An 18185-nucleotide genomic window follows, 5' to 3' on the forward strand; every position below is an offset into this window, starting at 1 on the left:
TCATTTCAATAAAAAAAATTATATTTCAATGAAATGAATTAAATAAAGACATTAAATAGTTTGTTGGGCATAGGCATTTTAGGCAACAACCAACATTTACCGCCGAATCTTGGAAAAACAAAGATAAACGTTTGTTTATCAACATGTTTGTAAGCCGCGGTGCGATCTTCTTTTGTTTTCGGCTCAGCAGTTACGAGTTACGACGAAGCGAAATCAGACACACAGTTTGTTGCACTTGCACACCGGTCGATTTCGTCGGAGTCGTTTGTCTTTATTAGTTCAGTTAGAAAATTTTGTAAAATTCATCTGTATTTTATCGCACGTGGTTGGTTTTTCTCGCTGATTATACACCCGTCGAGAGATTCACCATGAGCTGCAGTTTTAATGGTCAAACGAGCAAAGATGAGGAACTTACCATGTGTGTGACTATTACTTAACAAATTATTGAGAAAGACTTGATTACATAAATATTTTTACAGTATGTTTTCAGAGGCGATGGATTGGCAAAGTGTTGCAACAAAATCATCAGAAGATGTTGTTATTTATCCAGTTAATGGAGGGCACCGTTCTGGTAGCTCACAGATCAAAGTTAAAAATATAGTTGATTCATCATGGGATAAAGCTTTCCACTGGGGAAACCTGGTTGCCACTCATTACAAGGGGCAATATTTTGCATATGCACTGACAGGTTATTAATACCAACAATGTGCAAGTATTTAACTACATTCACTAATTCTGTTTTGGTTGTTTAGTCCCCGGAAAATCAGCTGGCATGGTTCGAGTGATAAGAACTGGGAGCAGTGATAGAATCCTATTAAAGGGATTCCATGGCTTTGTTCGAGACCTGTCTTTTGCGTTCCATGAGAAAAGGATACTTGTGGCTGCTGTCGATGAATATAGTTACCTTCTCGTCCATGAGATCATTGGATCAACTGCTCAATTGATTTTGCAAGTGAATCCCGATGGAATTACTACTGCCACCGACTGCCATCGTGTAGTCTGGTGTCCCTATGTCCCAGAAAATCCCAAAACTCTAGGTTTGTTGTTATTTCTATTAGAATTTGTATTTTGTTATACTAATTTTCTTGTTTGATTTTCTTTCTCACAGATGAATTGAGTGATGGTTTGAGAAATGATGCTGATGATCATGCATTAATGCTTGCAGCGGTACATGATTGCCGTGTGGAAATATGGCATCTGGGTCATATCAATGGAACAGTCACCTACCCCAGTGTGACTACTGGATCCACTCAAATTACCTCATTTGATGATGCTGTTGTTGATGTGGCATTTTCTCCAGATTCAACAGCAATTGCTGTCGCCAGTTTGGATGGCTACGTCAGATTCTTTTTGGTATGTGAAAATTACTTTTAACTAACTAGGCATTTGCTAAATGCTGCAATTTTTATTCTAGGTCAATATTAAAAAGGAAATTCCAAAAATTTTGCACAAGTGGCAACCACATGAAGGAAAAAGACTCTCAGGCATTATTTTCTTGGACAATCTCAGTCATCCAACTATCAGAGAGTAAGTCTATTTTGTTCGGCATTGTTTCTTCCAATCCTCAACGACACTCTTCGATTCGTCTATAGATGTCCGCTGTGGAAGTGGGCAGTCACATCCGCGGAAAACAACACAGAGTTTAAGCTATGGTCCTGTGAATTGTGGAAGTGCCATCAGACGATCCGTTTCAAATCGGATGATTCTATTCCCATTATCCAAAAAATGACACTCGACTTGTCGGCTTCATTCCTTCTTATTTCCGACATTCATCGCAAGGTTATTTATATCCCACCTTTCTTTGATTTACTCAACTCTCATACCAATCTAATTTTGTCAATAGGCTTTGTACGTTATGCACATAGAACAGGAGCCAGAAGAGAGGAATCCGCTCTCTGATGACGGCGAAGTACCTTCCAAATCGGAAGAACGAACCATCTCGAAAGTGAGCAGCATCACTCAACTCCTGTTGCCTTTCTCAGCCATTAGTGTTGCCATCCGGGAAGCTTCAATTAGGCCACCTTCCCAGCCATTGGGTGACGAGGACTTTGATGGAGATGAAAAGGCCAGTAAAGTGATAATGAAGATGTTCGTAGTGCAGCCCAAGTCGCTGCAAAAGTGCAAAGCAGTCTTTGAATTGGGGACTTCGGTCCCACTGGGCGAGGCTATTGGAACCTCCTTCTCCACCATCAACACCACGTCGGAGTATGAACCGGTGAATGTAGTCAAAACAGCATCCGCTACCAACCACATCAACCTGTTGACACCCGACGCGTTCGTCTCTCCAGCCAAAACCAACACGGATTCCTCATCTCAAAAGCAATTGATTGTGACTTCACCAGGCACCGTGAGTCCCTTGCCGCCTGCATCAGGTGAGATCCTGGCCCTTTCAAGCCCACGACGACCGACACCTGAGGTTACCTCATCAACGACGCCGAAGCGGAACGGCATTCCCAGTGGGGGTAGCAGCCCCAGTCGCGAAGTAGAAGAAATCCTGGGAACAAGACCTATGACGGAAGGCTCGATCGAGTCACCCGATACCTCTTCCGCCACCGTGCCTACAGGTCCAGCCCTTCAAGACGCCTTATCGGCCTATCCCATTTCGTTATCGCCGGCTATGGGTCGCTCAGCCTCGGTCAACAGCAAAGGACCATCCCCCATCATGGATAAAGTAGGGCGTATTTCGATCATTTGCCGATCATTTGCCATTTGTAATTACTATTTGCACACCTCATTTAAAATCTAGTATAACGCACCAACTGTTGAGGATCCGCTATGCACTTACCCTACTTCCGCTGTTGCAGCTCCTACTCCTTCCTCCGTATCTGCGGATTTAAACGGCAGTTTGCTGGAATTATTTAAAGAAGCCCTTGTCGTTGAAGTAGCTTTCGCTTTATTCTATTGATTATTGGGTTATATGTTGGTGTCTAATATTTGAACACACCCCGACACACATCCAGGCTTTGCCAGCGCAAGCAGCGTGGCCGTCCGTTCTTCCGCCACTCAACGTTCAACAACTACAACGGCCCAAAGAGCCGCCAGTGCGCGAAACGGATGCCGGAAATTCTGCTCAGATGCAAATGATGCAACAGACACTGGACCAATTGGTTCAGCTCGTCTCTGCTCAACGCGCAGAACAACAACAACTGAAGAGCGAGATTGGTCAGTTGAAGGCGGAAATGACTCGGATGCACTCACCGGAACCCATCCAGCCTCCATGGATCGCTCAGATGGAATCCACTTTGGCCGTTTATTTCGATCGCCAGACTAAAAAGTTGGACGAAGTTAATTCTCCGGCAAAAACCCAACAAGTATTTGACTATTGAAATCAGTTAATTATTTCTTGTTGATGTATTTTTCTATTATTATTATTATTTTCTAGTCCGTGTCGAAACTTCAGTCGACGATCCGATCCGAATTCGAGAACAAGGCGCATACACTGGAGCAACGAAGTGTTGATTTTATCCGCAAGGAATTGCAATCGGTCATTGCGACGGAGATGAATAAACTGGAACCGTTTTTGAAAAACTCTACGATGCAAATGATGAGCCATTTGTCGCAGAACAAGTCCATCATCGATGCGTACAGCCAAGCTACTTCGACGGCGGCCGTGTCGGCCATGAATCGCGGCTGCAAGGATGCCATCACGTCACAGCTGCTTCCGTCGCTGGAAGTCTCGTTCCAGACACTCTTCGCCCAGCTGCACAACACTTTTTCCAAGGGGATCACCGAGTGTGAGCATTCATTTAGAAATGACTATTCAGAAAGGATTTGCGTCACTCGTCACTTCAATATGAATAACGTTACCTTACCAGTCGTACGAAACATCGAGAGCAACCTGGAACGACACCGCAGGCTGCAAGACAAGGAATCGGCCGTTCAACTCAACGCCACCATGGATAAGATTGCCGTCGTTTTGGACCAAGTCCGGCAGTCGATTTCGTCCGATACCAAGACGGAATTGAAGAAAATCTCTCACGAGTAAGATCTAATCTATCCAAATTCTAACCTAATTAGAATTTCTATTGAAATGTTCGTTGTTTAATTCAGATTTCCGGAGAGGGTTCGTGTACTTTTGACTCCTGTGATCCAGTCCGAGATGCAACACGCCATCAAGGATCAGAAAGCGGCTCTGGACGGTGCCATGTTGGCAGTTCACGTAATTCTCTCACCCTATTTACCATTTTTTTATTTTTTATTTCGTCGTTAATCTCATTATCTATTCCCTTCCAGCAAGCCGCCCAAATTCAATCGCGCGCTGTGACGCCAGCGGTGGTGGAGCTGACGCCAGCCGAGCATCAAATCCAATTGAAACACATGATTGACCAAGGACGATTATTCGAAGCTTTCCAGAGGGTAACCGAGTTCTTTGTTTCATGCGGTAATTTTTCATGAATATTCATTTGTTTTAATGATTCAGGCGCTCTACATGAACGACTTGAGTATGGTAACGTTCGTTTGCTCAAAAGTCGATGCCGGTAAACTCTTCGCCTCGGATCCTTGCGTCTTCCCACCACAAATCCTTTTGGCGTTGATCCAGCAACTATCTGCAGATCTTGGCTCGTCGACTGAATTGAAATTAGAGTAAATGATAAACATTCCATTAATTAGAATTTCATTAATGAATTTGAATTTGGCAGATATCTCCAAGAAGCACTCTTGGCTGTGAACACTCAAGATCCGCAGATTAAGGAGCACGCACCCAAGGTGATGCCTCAACTGGTGGTGAATTTGCATGCCCAGCTGGCCAACAATCTTAGTGTCACACTGCAACGTCAATTGCGCATGTTACTGCGCTGTGCCGAGCCATTGGCTTCAGCCAAGTAGGACCTTCTTTTGAAGGAGCAACAAAATACCAACAACAGGTCCTTCCTTGAAAAAAAAAAATAACAGCGATGAAATGGTGCGCATTTCTTTCCTTCCCAGATTTTTGATTTCATTAATTTTTTCCCCGATGCGTGTCTAGCTACTCTCAATTTTCCATCCCAAGCAAAGTTCAATTTTCCCTTTGCCAATTTAAAAAAGAAACATTACTTAATCTTTTGAAGAAAAACCGAAGCAGCTTGATATGATCGTGACTTGATAATTCTTTCGGTTCGTTTTGTTGTGTTTTTCAATTTCCCCCCAGGTAAAGAAAGGTTTAGCTCTAACCGCTGTCTTTATTCCATGTTGTGTTGATTTAGTAATCGATAAATATTGCGCTTGCTCTTCTTCCTCCTTTATTCTTTGCCCCCTTCAATTTCTTGTCGCACAACAAAGAAACTTATCAACTTGGAAGCGATGCGATCTTTAAAATCTGAGAAGACGTGACGTACAAAACTAAAACATAATACAAGGAAATTCAAATAAAGATACGGTTGTGTGTTTGTTTGTTGTACAATCGCACGTAATACCAGTTCCTTTTTCCTCCCCGAAGGACATTGGTTTGTTGTGGTTAAACAAACCAACATGATGGCGGTGGGTAAATGCGCACATGTTTGTAATTCAATAAGTTTATTTCATTTTGAATAGAGTGTCTGGAGGTCATGAAGCTGCTGTGCTGCTGTGACGCTGTTGCGTTTTTTCTTCCCCTTCGCCCAAGGATTGTTGTGACCAAAAAGAATCCAGCACGTGGATTTCAGTTTTTTCTTATTTTTATTTATTTTTAGATTATCCACTAAGCAACATCAAGTCCATTGGAATTTTTCCTTTTTTTTTTTCTTTTTTTTGGCCGTTATCGCTTCCTAGTGTCGCAGAGGATATGCGTGCCGGGTTTTTTTTCTCCTCCGCTTTATCACGTTGCAGCAGCGGCGGCGAGACCCGAACGATGTCTTGTCTCTTTCCCAGACAACACAGCCCTTAACACATTTATTTTTTTTTGTTTCCTTCTGATGTTTGAACCATCACGCCATTGAGTTGTGATTGGTTCATTCAGTTGTATGGCCATCGAGTCCACCCGGGACAATTGTGTGAGTAATATAAACCACCACCACGAGAATTGTTGTGTAGAAGATAATTTGGGTGAGACAAACAAGTTTTTTTTTCCTAGTTGGTAAGCGTTTCACAATTTTTGGCTTTTGCGATGGTGGTGCAACTTTGTTTTTCGGGTATTGTTGCGTCACGTGCGCAACTTTGCAGAAAAACAACGTGAAATGGGCGTCCCGACGCTCACGTCAGCAGTTTATTTTCGATTTTCTCGACTCTCCCCCAAAGTCCATTTTTATCATCCCGCAACAACAAGATCGTCAACCTCCTTCCCAACCTCCTCTTTTTTTCTTTTCTGTGTCACGTTGCTCGTCTGCCGTGAGTCGCGTGCGGAAATAATACGAGAACCGCATATCTCTCTCTGTCTGTCTGTATACACGGGATAGTATGTAACGGTCACGGGATCGCGTATTTTCAAACATTGTTGACAACTCGCTTGTTTTTTGTTTCACCAAACTTTTGGACTCTTCTACTCCTCCTTACGTTTATTTATTTTTAAAAATTCACGCGCGATAAAAGTGGCCGTGTTTAGTCGAGTTCGGGTTCATCTGGAGCACCGGGGGGCGGCGTACGTGTCCCAGTCAACGTGAACATTTTTTTGTTTTTCTTTAGATAGTCGTCGCCGCAACAACAACAACAACAACCGAAAAAGAAACACAACCACCTTTCGCCGTCTCATCGTGAGGTTGCAGCAGCAGCCAAAAAGCCGGAAATGGCGTCGTCTGTATTAGTTGGCGCATTGCATCATCTCAAAAACCGATGATTGGGAAATCATGGGTGTATAATGCGTACAACGAAAGTAGAGAAGCAACTCTTTTCCGCCCGCGGGATTTTTTTATTTGAGGTGTTGTTGACGCGTTCGTTTATTTTATCCCCCCCCCCCGTCTGTTTTGGGGTTTTTCAAGGTTTCCCGCAAAACTCGTCCCGAGGTCTTTCGGATGTTGTGAAACACATCATTGTACATTTTTCTTGAACGTTGCAATACCCCCAGGATATGATGATAGTGTGTGCGTGTATACGGTTTGAATTTCCTCTAGTGACCTCGTTTTTCGTTCTTCAGATGTTTCCGCTTCCGCTTTTGTACAGATGACATTGAAGTGAAAAAGGGCTTTTATACTATCTCGGTTGATTGCTCAGCACAAAAGGTTCCGTTGGTTGCGTAGTTTTTATCACGCCGGAATAAATAATAATGTTGTACCTTATCTAGACCGTAACTTGTAATATCTCTGCTCGTTGTACTCCCGGTTGAGAAAGTGTGACAATAGTGTCGTGAGTCACGGTGCTATTCTCTTTTCTCCACTGATTATTGAGGGAGAAAGGAAAATAACCGTCGGTGAACCGGAGTCTTAAAAAAAATAAATGGAAACAACTTTTCATAGCTATAAAAACAAACAGACAAAACGGACGGCAATTTGCCAATTAGCCTATTCATTTGTATACACACACAATGCCTGTTTCCGTAACACTTGATCAAATTGACGTAATCGACCTCGATCAATTGACATCCGCATAGCGAATAAGGGAAACGATCATTTATTCACGAAGAAAAAAACGGGAAGAATAAGGAAGTCGCTCAATGTTATAGACTTGTCGTTTGCGTTGGCTTAACTGATTGCGACTTTTCACGGAGAGAAAAGTTAAGTAGGCCACGGCCGCCACTATAGACTCCCGATGACTTGCAAGCAAATTATTTATGTTCTCTTTTATACAGTGGAGAGAAAGCCGGAACTGTAGTAAGTACACGTAGTAGTAGTAGAAAATACTACTACACTACCAAACAGTTGTGTCAAAATTTCACTTTGTCGTTCTCATTTCGTGTTGTTGTGGGTGCGAAAGAAATTTCTCTTTTTCCAACTATTTCAACCAACAAATTCAAAGTGTATTGTTTTTCTTTCATCATGACACACATAGAATATTATTCACCCACATTTCTTCCTCTTACACGAGATATTTTTAAATTACAATCAAAATGACCAACAACCAAAAATCCCAACAACAAGTTTTTTTTTTGCCATATCCGCGACGGATTTGATTATCTAATAATTAGAGTAATAAATTTGCGATGTATTAATTAATATTAATATTTACAGGTACGACGAGGGTAGATTGGTGGGGAGGGGGTTTGGAGAATTATTCAAATCATGGAATGGGTCTGAGAAAAAGAGGAAAATCAATTCCAAAAAAATGAGTCTAAAGAAATTGAATGGGTCGGTTATTATATAATCAAGAAGAAGGGGAGAGGGACTAGTTGGTGACCAAAAGAAAAAATATATAGATCCGATGAATTAGATGATTATACAAAATAATAAATTGGACACACTCGATGATAAATGGACAAACACTCAAGAATTATCACAGCCGACCCCCCCAAAAAATATTTGAAGAAATAACATGATAATTAACGTAAAAAGAGATTATTTCCTTCTGTTATTATTTTACCCCCCATTTAATTTCAAAGAATGAAAGAAAAAGAAAAGAACAAGTTTTTGTAGGCATTGAACTCAAAAGCTGCCTATTTAGCAAAAAACTAAACTTTTCGACAGATAATAATTAATTATTAATAATATAATCATTTTGTACCACTTTTGCCATTCAGGTGGTACCCCAAATTCACAATTCACACTTCACACACATTCACACAAACACAAAAATTTTAAAGAACAAAATTACAAGAAACAAAAAAAAAAAAAAAATATTGAAATTTCCTCGCTGGTGAATTTTTAAATTTTCAAATTTTCCCGCGCGTGTTTTTGATTAAATTTTGTTGTTGTTTAGAAAACGGTCACCATGAGCGAAACTTCGGGAGCGGAGGCTGAACGCGGCTTACCGTGCTGCTGTTGTTGTCCTTGCTGGAAATGGAAGCCGCGAGTGCCGTCCGGCCCGTTGGGCATGCGGACAATATTGGCCGGAACGGAGAGACGATTGTCGACCAATGGACTGGATCGGCCCGATTCCTGACCACCGGAGCCACCAGCTGCCGATGCCACCAAACCCAGACGACGGCGGACCCATGGGCTATGCGATCCGGGCGGAGTAGCTGTTCCGGCCGCTGTAGCGCTGCTGCTGTTGATGGTCATGGCTTCAGAGTAGCTTGACGATTTGGGGCGTGTGATCTGGTGAAGATCGGGACTGTTTTGGCGGGAGCCGCCGCGGCTGTTGCCCGTCAAATGGGCCGGCATGTGACGGCGCGGTTGCGGCGAGTGAAGAGGCGTCGACGACGTCGAATCGTTTTGCTGGTGGTGGTGACGGCGCAAAAACGGCGACCTCGGAGCCTCGGCGTCGGAATCCTGAAGGGCGGACACCACCGATTTGGGCTGGGCGGTGGCGCCGCGACGCTTGCGTCGATTGTTTGGCGTGTTGTTCTCCGACGGCGGCAACGAGTTGGGAGTGACGGGACGAGACGAAGTGGGCGAAGTTTTGTTGCTTCCGCCATTGCGTCGTGAGGCCAATTCGACCAATTTGACGCCGGCCGGCATCAGAGCGGCCGCATCTTTCAAAACGGCCCTGGCGCTTTCGGCTTGCTCGAACTCGACGACGGCGCAGATGGACGTCAAAATGTCCTGATGGCGATTGGCGCATTGGCGGACGTCGGGCGGGATGGTGTTTCCAGGTCGCAGGATGCGAATCAATCCGATGGCGCCTTGCGGGACGACGCCGTTAAACATTTCAGCGACTCCTTCGATGCTGGCCTTGTCGACGGCCAAGCCGATAGCCACCACGGTGCGAGATGGGCTCGTCTCGTCCGTTTCGGGTAGAGGAGCCACGCGTCGCACCTTGGTGCCGGCCTCGTTGACTTCCAGCTCCTTGGACAAGGTCCGGCAAGCGTGAGCCACGACTCTCCAATCCTTGGTGACGTGTTTCACCTGTACAGGGGCAGACACACAAAAGCCAAAAGAAGAAAAATTGAATTTCAGTTTTCACATACACTGACATCTCAGTCTCAGTTTCTTTCATTCACTAGAGTTGGAAACGGGCCAAGGTCTCGAGCTATTAATGCACAGACGGCCCTATTACAACGATTGTAGAGAAGTGAAAGGAATCGAATCGAATCAAAAAAGTCTAATAGGGAAAGTTGCGTTTACCTTTTTGAAGCTGGTGATGAGTTTGAGTGAGATGAATCCATCACGGTTGCGACGGGCGTGCTTGAGGAGGAAGGCATCCTTGAGGATGTGAGCGTCGGAAAAGTAGAATTCGACCTGCTCAACAATTTGAGCTGCCAACTGGGCGTCGGGTATCTCGAAAGTCACGTCTTCGATGCCAGAATCGGCCTTGTTGCTCCCGCCATTGGCTCCCTCCTCTGGAGCGCTGTCGTCCGACCTGTCGTCATTACCATCGCCGACGCCGCCGTTGCCACAGCCAATGTCCGAAGAAGCGTCGTAGAAATGCTCACCATCCTCCGAAGTGGAGTCGACGTCGCTGGTGACAATCTTGATCATCTGACCGGCCAATTCTTGAGGTGTTGGAGTTGATTGCTGCATCTGCAGGACCACCACGCATTCGTTGGGATTGGGCGCCATTTTTTCGAGTAAAATTGAAGATCTTGTTTTTTACTCTTTTTGAAATGTTTTGGATTAGAGAGAGAGAAAAACTCGCGTTGTTGTTGCAAATGAAACCAAATTGGGAATTCGAGACAAGAGAGAAAGCGCAGCCAAAAGCGAGTTGTGGGTCTCGTCCGTCCGCGTGATCTGCCGCGCAAACACTGATTCAAGCCGTCTGACCACTGAGCCTTTTTATACCCGTGACTCGAGTGACGTCACACAGTGGGGACTGGGTAGTAGTGACGTAGATGGTGGGGTGGGGGGGAGCTCCTACTGGTTAGTCGACTCGGCTCTTGACGTCGATACGGTGGCCGTATGTGTGGGTGGTGACGGGGGGGTATTACCCGCCAGCCATTTCAAGTCTGGCACTTTATTTCATCATTTCCCCCCATTTTTTCGAGAAGATACTCTCGTCAAATGACGTCTGAATTTAGATTTTTACCGCTTTTGGATGATTACGTTTTATAGGGCAAACGATGAGCTGTAAAGTTCATTTTTTACTTTTCCTTTTTTCGGGGATTTTATTTAAACATTTCCCGTTTTGGAGGAAAATTTTTGTTGAGATTCGCCACGTGGAGTGGGGGGGGGGGGTAAGGAAAGAAAAATTTTGCTCTCCCCGACTCCAAAAAGAACCAAAATGGCCGTCACTGAAAATCTTTTTGTTTCAAACTCCTTGGTGTACCTTATGCGTTCCTATCCTCTCGGCAAATGTTGGGGTATGGGTTTGATCACGGCCAAACGGCGTGATCGCACACCGGACAAAGAGCTTTTTAATACATAAGGTAAGCCCGGGCAAAGTTCCACATATTCGGGATCCTTCCGATTCGTTTCTTTTTTTCGTTCCTGATAACCTTATGCAATAAAACGGATGTAAAGTCCACGTGATAAACGAATGAGCTGGCGACGTCGAAATCAAAATTTTGATTAACCCATTTCCTTTCATCTCGTCACACCTGGCAACAAAGATGATACATTATTTGAGGGCAACCATTTTGTATTTTTCAAGGTCGCCAGTCTCGAAAATCTATCCAATCAAATGTTATGTCATAAAGTCTGAATAGCCGTTAAATCATTTCCCACCATTTTTTCCCAAACTCTTTTTCTTGTTTTATTGTGAATGAAATAAGACAATCGTTTATATTCTTCATCTTTTACGAGTGTGTGGCCTTGCGGTGAATTCAGCAATTCGGAACATTAAGAAGTATGGCACATTTTATTTCTGTTTTTCCGCCATTTTGTTTTCTCTCTGTGATAATACGATTTTCTCCAACGACCTTGTTCGATATTTATTGCAGCTTTTATTTTACCTTTTTGCTGATTTAATCTAATTAAGAGCGAAATACCATCGCCTATACTGTCTCGTTGGTGTGTAATTTTAAGACGGTTAGCACCAAACCTTGCGTCAGCCATTTCTGCTGGGCATCCATCATACGATCCGGCTTATTTACCTGTACAATGAGTCACAGAGGAAACCTAACAACTTACACTACTATGCATATTATTACAGCCAGTGTCGCCGTAACGTTATTGGTGTCAATATGACTTTACTTGGGGCGTGCAGAATAATAGGATGGCACACACACACACAAAGTAGCCTATAGCCAGTAAATTGAATTTGAAAATGTGTGACGTCAAGGTATTCTGTTAAGTTTTTCGCTCCATGTAAGGCAAAAGGTTTTTCAGGACCTATACCTTCTTTCTCATCGTACGACAAATCCTGTTACTTAAACGATGGGTCCGGTCCACCTTGTGCCGGGACACGCAGTTTCGGGCATGGCCGGCCCACACACACACACATCCAGTCAGCAAAACTTAATAATAAAGGACCAAACAAGGAAACCTCACAGCTGACCTTGTTTTATTATTATATAAATGTACGAACAAATTTGTCTTTTTTATTTGAGATATTTTTATAATTTCAGCATTTTCAGGGCTAAAATCCAAGCCGTTCCGGTTTTTTAAAAATGGCAACCGGTTTCTGATTATTATTATTATTAGTCCAGTCATTCAGCTCACGGTCCTAATTTTTATTTTCAATTTAAACAGCTAAAGGCAGAGAGAGAGAAAAGAAAAAGCCATTCAACTGCGGGGGGTATAGTTGCTGGTGGTGGTGATGCAACTTTCTATTCGATTCTCTATATTGCCTAGCTGCTGCCGGTTTCATTAGTTAGTGAACGGGGTCGGCATTGGTTCGATCAAAAACTTCTTCTTTCGCTCTATTTACCGGTCAAACTCCAAACGGAGAATATTGTACTCTCTCGAATGTATTATATGAGCAATAGTATATATATTTTTCGTTATCTCCAAAGGAAATGATCAAAGGTAAACGTTTTCCAAAAGGCTTTGCAGGGTGGAAGTTCATCAAAAGCAGCAATCTCGTGCTGAGCAGGTGAACGTCTCGTACAATCTTGACAAACTTTTCATTGTTGCTATTCAAAAATCTTCAGAGTTGGCCTATAGCCATCGTGTTAATGCACTTGGTAATATAATCACGAGCGGAGATCGTGAACAAGTGGTGCAACACTCGTGCCGTGTCGACGATCCTTGCGCTTTGATGTACAGATACGAGTCGCAGAGGGAGAAAGAGAGGGGACATTGTTCATCTATTGAAATCTCTTGTCGGTCGTCAAACTTATTGGGCTGTTCTTTTTGTTGCTGGGTTGTTGCCCGAGTTGTTGCCTTAGTAACTGATCGCCGGGGGTCGTTCGCTGAACTCTTCCGGTTCTCTTTCGGTTATTGGGGAAATCATGTTAGATCGGTTATGCTAGTGGTTGTGTGTGGGGTTCACTTTCTTTTCTCCTGGAGAAAACCCGGATGGAATTTTCTCCTCTCCTGGGCGCTGCACGCACAGAGCGAAAGTCTAACGTGTTCGTCACTTTCTAAAACCCCGTTCCGCGTACGTGAGCAACAATGGCGAAATATAAATATATGCACACAAATATACAAAACTCACGTGTGTGTTTCCTTTTTTTATTTTGGGAACATCTTGACGGTTCATCGTCCTCTGAATAACCAAATCATTTCGCTCTTTTTTCCGATTAATCGGCTCATCTCGCACTCAGGTTTTTTGTATTACATTTAAATGCGAAAGGAGGATTTCTGCGAATAGTCCAGAATTCCATATCCAGTGGAAACCGATTGCCCGAGAGCCATGCTACACGATTATGTAACAAATCGTAGCATTGTTTTGTTCTTCTTTTGTAATTTAAATATGATATTCGGGTGGGATGGGATTTTACTCTCTCTTATTCGTTTTGGTGACAGATGATTCCCATCATTTGCCCAAAGATTCCCAGTATAGAAAACAATGGAAGGCCCTCAAGTCCTTGTTCTCAATCGGGCCAAAAAAAAACAAAAAAAGGTCGTAAAAGAAAAGAAATAAATGCATCTGTCCCTATCTCGGGAGCTCTGGACCTCATTTTCTCGTTACGGGAAACTCTTTCGAAATTGGAACTTTTGTTGTTGGGACCTTTTTGGTTTTTTTGTTGTTGACTGGCCGCTGCTTTCTCATATTAGCGCTCAGCGCCATCTATACGTTAAATTATAAAATAAAACGCCATCTAGCGGCCGCGGGAAAAACTTTCAATTTCGAATTTTTTAAAAATCAATCGTTATCTTAGGTTGATGAATCCGAGCGATAAAGAATTATATTGACCTCAAACAAAGTGCTGTATCACGATATAATGAGATAAAAAACAATAGTGACGTGACTGATATCTAGAAGAAAAACAGAATCAGTCGTCAGCTGGTGTAGTAGCGTGCCAGAATCTAAAATAAAATGAAGTTGGTCATTTTTCTAGTCGTCTTTGTCGCCTGGTTAGCAGTTTCGGAAGGATCGCGGATCCTGATCGTCGCCGCTCACGGCACCAAGAGCCACCAAAACGTCTACGTTCCGCTGACCAAAGAATTAGTGGGCAGAGGCCATCACGTCACTCTCATCACCAATTACGACATTGGCGAAGTGGCCCAACTCGACCATGTCAATCAGATCCTGCTGGAGCAGCTGGCCATGGACACGAACATTTTTCCCAACATGTTCAAAGCCACGACGGGAACGTGGCGGGAAAAAATCGAAATGGGCGTCCAAGTGGCCCGGATGATGTTCACCTTCCCGGCCATGGTTGCCGAAACCACTTACGGAGACTCACGCATCCAGACTCTCCTGGCCAAGGGGAAATTCGACCTGGTCATGTTCTCGGAAGCTTGCGGGTTGACCTGCTATCCGTTCGGTTGGCACTTCAAAGCCCCGACCATCGCCATGAGTCCCAACGTTTTATTCCCAGGACGGGCGGCCCTACTGGGTGACGAGGAGCATTACAGTTACGTCCCGTTCATTCTGTCCTCCTACACCGACAAAATGTCGCTGAACCAACGGCTGGGCAATTACCTCATCTCGAAATTATTCAACACTCTGGTCCACGACTGGCACATCGATTCGGTTCATTCCATTTTCAAAAAGATGGTCGATCCTGATTGCCCGTCGTTCATTGAAATTGAAAAGAATTTCTCGCTGGTTTTCACCAATAGTCACCCGAGTTTCAGCTACCCACGGACACTTCCGCCGCAGGTCATCGAAGTGGGCGGACTCCACTGCCGGCCGGCCCGGCCGCTTCCGGATGATTTGGAAACTTTTGTGTCTTCCTCCGAGGCCGGATTCGTCGTCTTCGCCATCGGCAGCGCCATCAAAATGGAAGACATGCCGGAAGAAATGATCCAGTCGTTCATCAAAGCTTTCGCCCGGCTGCCGCAACGAGTCGTCTGGCAATGGAAGGGAAAAGTCAGAAGCGATTTGCCGGCCAATGTACTGGCAGTTCCTTGGTTACCTCAACAGGATCTTTTAGGTCCAAATTTAGATTAATTTGACGTAATAATTATTAGATGCTAATTTATTCAAATTTATTCATAATATACAGGTCACAAACATTGCAGGGCGTTTTTGACTCACGGAGGATTGAACAGTTTGCAAGAGGCCGTTTATCACGGAGTTCCAGTTCTCGGATTCCCGTTCGGCACCGATCAGACGCTGAATATTGGACGGGCCGTGAAGGAAGGCTACGCTGCCAAATTGGAATGGAAAGAAATCACCCAGGAAACGTTAACCAAAGCCATCCAAGAAATTCTGCACGATTCAAAGTATATCTAATTCAATTCATTTTATGGCGGTTCAGACTATTACAAATTAAAAATGAATTCAAAAAAAAGGTACAAGAAATCGGCCAAACGAATTTCCGGCATGTTTCGCGATCAAATTCAACCGCCGTTGGAGCGGGCCGTTTTCTGGACGGAATTCGTGTTGCGCCACAAGGGGACGGACCATTTGCGGTTGGGATCCATCGACTTGGCGCCCTACCAGCGGGCCCTGGTCGACGTCTATTTCGTCTTTTCTCTCTTCTTCATCATTCCTCTCCTTTTGCTCTTTTTCTGCGTGAGAAAATGTTGCTGCGCTAATAAGCGGCCGGCAGCCCCACCAGCAGCGGTCAGAAATGAGCAAAAGAAACGGCAATAATTCAATTGTCACTTTAAGTCAGAGAAATATGGATGGCGTGTTTTAAATACAGAAGAACTTCCCTTATACAATATTTGTTCGTGACTCGACAAAATATTTAAAACAATTGTGTCAATACGACCCATTGTTGACTTAACAACATCGGATGATCTACACGTTATGCAAACAAATAGATAAAAGGTGATAAGATAAATTGTTACGTTATAGAGTCAAAAGTAGTCGATACATTTCGGCAGTCTTGTTACCAATCAGGTCACATTCAAAAGCTGTTCCAAAAAACACAATTAAAGAAAATGGTGTTAAACAAGTTTACGTTATTATTATTATTATTTGTTATCGGGTTAATTGAAGCGTCTAGAATTCTAGTCTCATGTCCTTACGGCACTAAAAGTTACCAGAATATGTACGTACCGTTGGTCAAAGAATTGGCATTTAAAGGCCACCACATCACTGTCCTAACCAACTACCAGAGCTCCGACCTGGACCAGACGGCCAACGTCAATCAAATCGTTTTCGACCAATTGGCCATCAACATGTCGCATTTCCCCAATCCGTTCGATGCGATGCTTTCCAAGATGATCCTGCTCAAATCCATGGCTCTCGGCGTGGAAAACATGTTCACTCGTCCCGGGATCATCACTGAGACCCTCTACAACGACCAACGAGTCAGAGAATTAATGGCCAATAATCATTTCGATCTGGTCATGGTCTCCATCACGTTCAACGCCGCAAGTTACCCACTGGCGTGGCACTTTAAAGCGCCTCTGGTCATGATGACCCCCAACGCCATTTTTCCAGGCGTCATTACGTCCCTGGGCGAGGAGGAACAGCCCAGTCACGTCCCGTTTTTCATGAGCAGTTTCACCAACCAGATGAACCTCTTCCAGCGGACCGTCAACACCTTCACCACCCATCTGTTTGGCTATTTCATCCATCAGTTCCATCACGACAAAATCCATGCGATCGTTCGGAAGACGATCCTGCCGGACTGCCCACCTCTCCTGGAATTGGAGAGAAACATTTCGCTGGTCTTCACCAACACTCATCCGTCGTTGAATTACGCCAGGGCCATGCCGCCCGTCATAGTCGAGGTGGGCGGAATTCACTGCCGCCCGGCTCGCCCGCTCCCGCAGGATTTGGAAAATTTCCTGAGCGATTCCGATGATTTTGGATTCATTTTGTTTGCCGTGGGCAGCATGTTGCCCATGGAGAAAATGGCCGAGGATCTGGCCCAGTCGTTCATTCAAACGTTCGCCCGGCTGCCACAAAAAGTTATTTGGCAATGGAAGGGAAAAGTCAGGAGCGATTTACCAGCAAATGTTTTGGCCATCCCTTGGCTACCGCAGCAGGATCTATTGGGTATACATTATACAATTTTATTTTATTTTTCAATTCATTACATAATTTTATTACAGGACACAAAAACTGCAAGCTTTTTATAACTCACGGAGGTCTGAATAGCCTTCAGGAAGCGGTTTATCACGGAGTCCCGGTCCTGGGATTGCCTTTCGGGACTGACCAGAAACTAAATATGAGACGGGCAATCGACGATGGCTACGCAACTAAACTGGCCTGGACTGAAATCAATCAGGAATCGTTGACGAGCGCCATTATCGATTTATTGTACAATAACAATTCCAACAACGTTAGGTATTATATACAAACGCGGTTTTATTGTTATTATGTAACTGTAACTAATATTTGAATTGGGCGCAGTTATTCAACGGCGGCTAAGAAGCAACACGATTTGTTCCACGACCAACTGCAAACTCCGCTGGAGAGAGCCGTTTACTGGACGGAATTCGTGATCCGTCACGGGACTGAGCAGCTGAAAATGGGTTCGCGCCATTTGAATTCGTTTCAACGCAATTTGATCGACGTCTATCTCATCATCATCATCTCGGCCATCGTCCCGCTACTCTTGACGTTCGTCTGCTTGCGGATCTGCTGTTGCCGTCGTCAAGGCAACAGCCAAGTCGACACAAATAAAAAGATGAAATAAATTAATTCCAACAAATGAAACTTGTTATAGATAATTTTGTAACGTGAATTTCAATTTTTCGCTGGACGTCAGAGAATTTTTCCGAAAAAATTATATGACAGCCAGAAAAATAAAAATAAAGTCGGCGTGTAAAATATCTGCATTGTTCCAAGGCGGTCTCGTAAAAGAATATTGA

The 18185-nt window shown here is 44.0% G+C and overlaps 4 protein-coding genes across 7 annotated transcripts; 3 read left to right on the top strand and 1 right to left on the bottom strand.

Annotated features, from left to right (window-relative positions):
- Window positions 1-191: 191 nt before the first annotated feature.
- On the top strand, window positions 192-5350 carry LOC124206412 (enhancer of mRNA-decapping protein 4-like). Of its 4 annotated transcripts, XM_046604150.1 has the most exons (15): window positions 194-418; window positions 480-688; window positions 753-1037; window positions 1109-1353; window positions 1415-1527; window positions 1593-1779; window positions 1844-2671; window positions 2747-2881; window positions 2961-3311; window positions 3383-3734; window positions 3816-3981; window positions 4051-4159; window positions 4234-4356; window positions 4421-4584; window positions 4641-5350. In XM_046604150.1, exons 1-15 carry the CDS (start codon window positions 369-371, stop codon window positions 4825-4827), a joined length of 3504 nt encoding a protein of 1167 aa, XP_046460106.1. In that variant the 5' UTR covers window positions 194-368; the 3' UTR covers window positions 4828-5350. The 4 variants fall into 4 exon arrangements, with proteins under 4 accessions (XP_046460105.1, XP_046460109.1, XP_046460106.1 ...); XM_046604149.1 differs by having other exon boundaries at window positions 192-418; window positions 3383-3981; XM_046604153.1 differs by lacking the exon at window positions 2747-2881 and having other exon boundaries at window positions 192-418.
- Window positions 5351-7821: 2471 nt separating this feature from the next.
- Window positions 7822-10682, bottom strand: LOC124206563 (la-related protein 6-like). The gene is made up of 2 exons (XM_046604163.1): window positions 10047-10682; window positions 7822-9827 (listed from the first exon to the last, which is right to left on the bottom strand). Exons 1-2 carry the CDS (start codon window positions 10479-10481, stop codon window positions 8736-8738), a joined length of 1527 nt encoding a protein of 508 aa, XP_046460119.1. The 5' UTR covers window positions 10482-10682; the 3' UTR covers window positions 7822-8735.
- A 3548-nt stretch (window positions 10683-14230) lies between these two features.
- On the top strand, window positions 14231-16173 carry LOC124188819 (UDP-glucosyltransferase 2-like). The gene is made up of 3 exons (XM_046581697.1): window positions 14231-15343; window positions 15416-15635; window positions 15705-16173. The coding sequence occupies exons 1-3, from the start codon at window positions 14281-14283 to the stop codon at window positions 16006-16008; spliced, it is 1587 nt and encodes a 528-aa protein (XP_046437653.1). The 5' UTR covers window positions 14231-14280; the 3' UTR covers window positions 16009-16173.
- A 46-nt stretch (window positions 16174-16219) lies between these two features.
- LOC124188820 (UDP-glucosyltransferase 2-like) lies at window positions 16220-18025 on the top strand. The gene is made up of 3 exons (XM_046581698.1): window positions 16220-17367; window positions 17424-17658; window positions 17725-18025. Exons 1-3 carry the CDS (start codon window positions 16302-16304, stop codon window positions 18008-18010), a joined length of 1587 nt encoding a protein of 528 aa, XP_046437654.1. The 5' UTR covers window positions 16220-16301; the 3' UTR covers window positions 18011-18025.
- Window positions 18026-18185: the final 160 nt, after the last annotated feature.

The sequence above is a fragment of the Daphnia pulex genome, chromosome 2 (assembly GCF_021134715.1).
Source record: "Daphnia pulex isolate KAP4 chromosome 2, ASM2113471v1".
NCBI lineage: Eukaryota > Metazoa > Arthropoda > Branchiopoda > Diplostraca > Daphniidae > Daphnia > Daphnia pulex.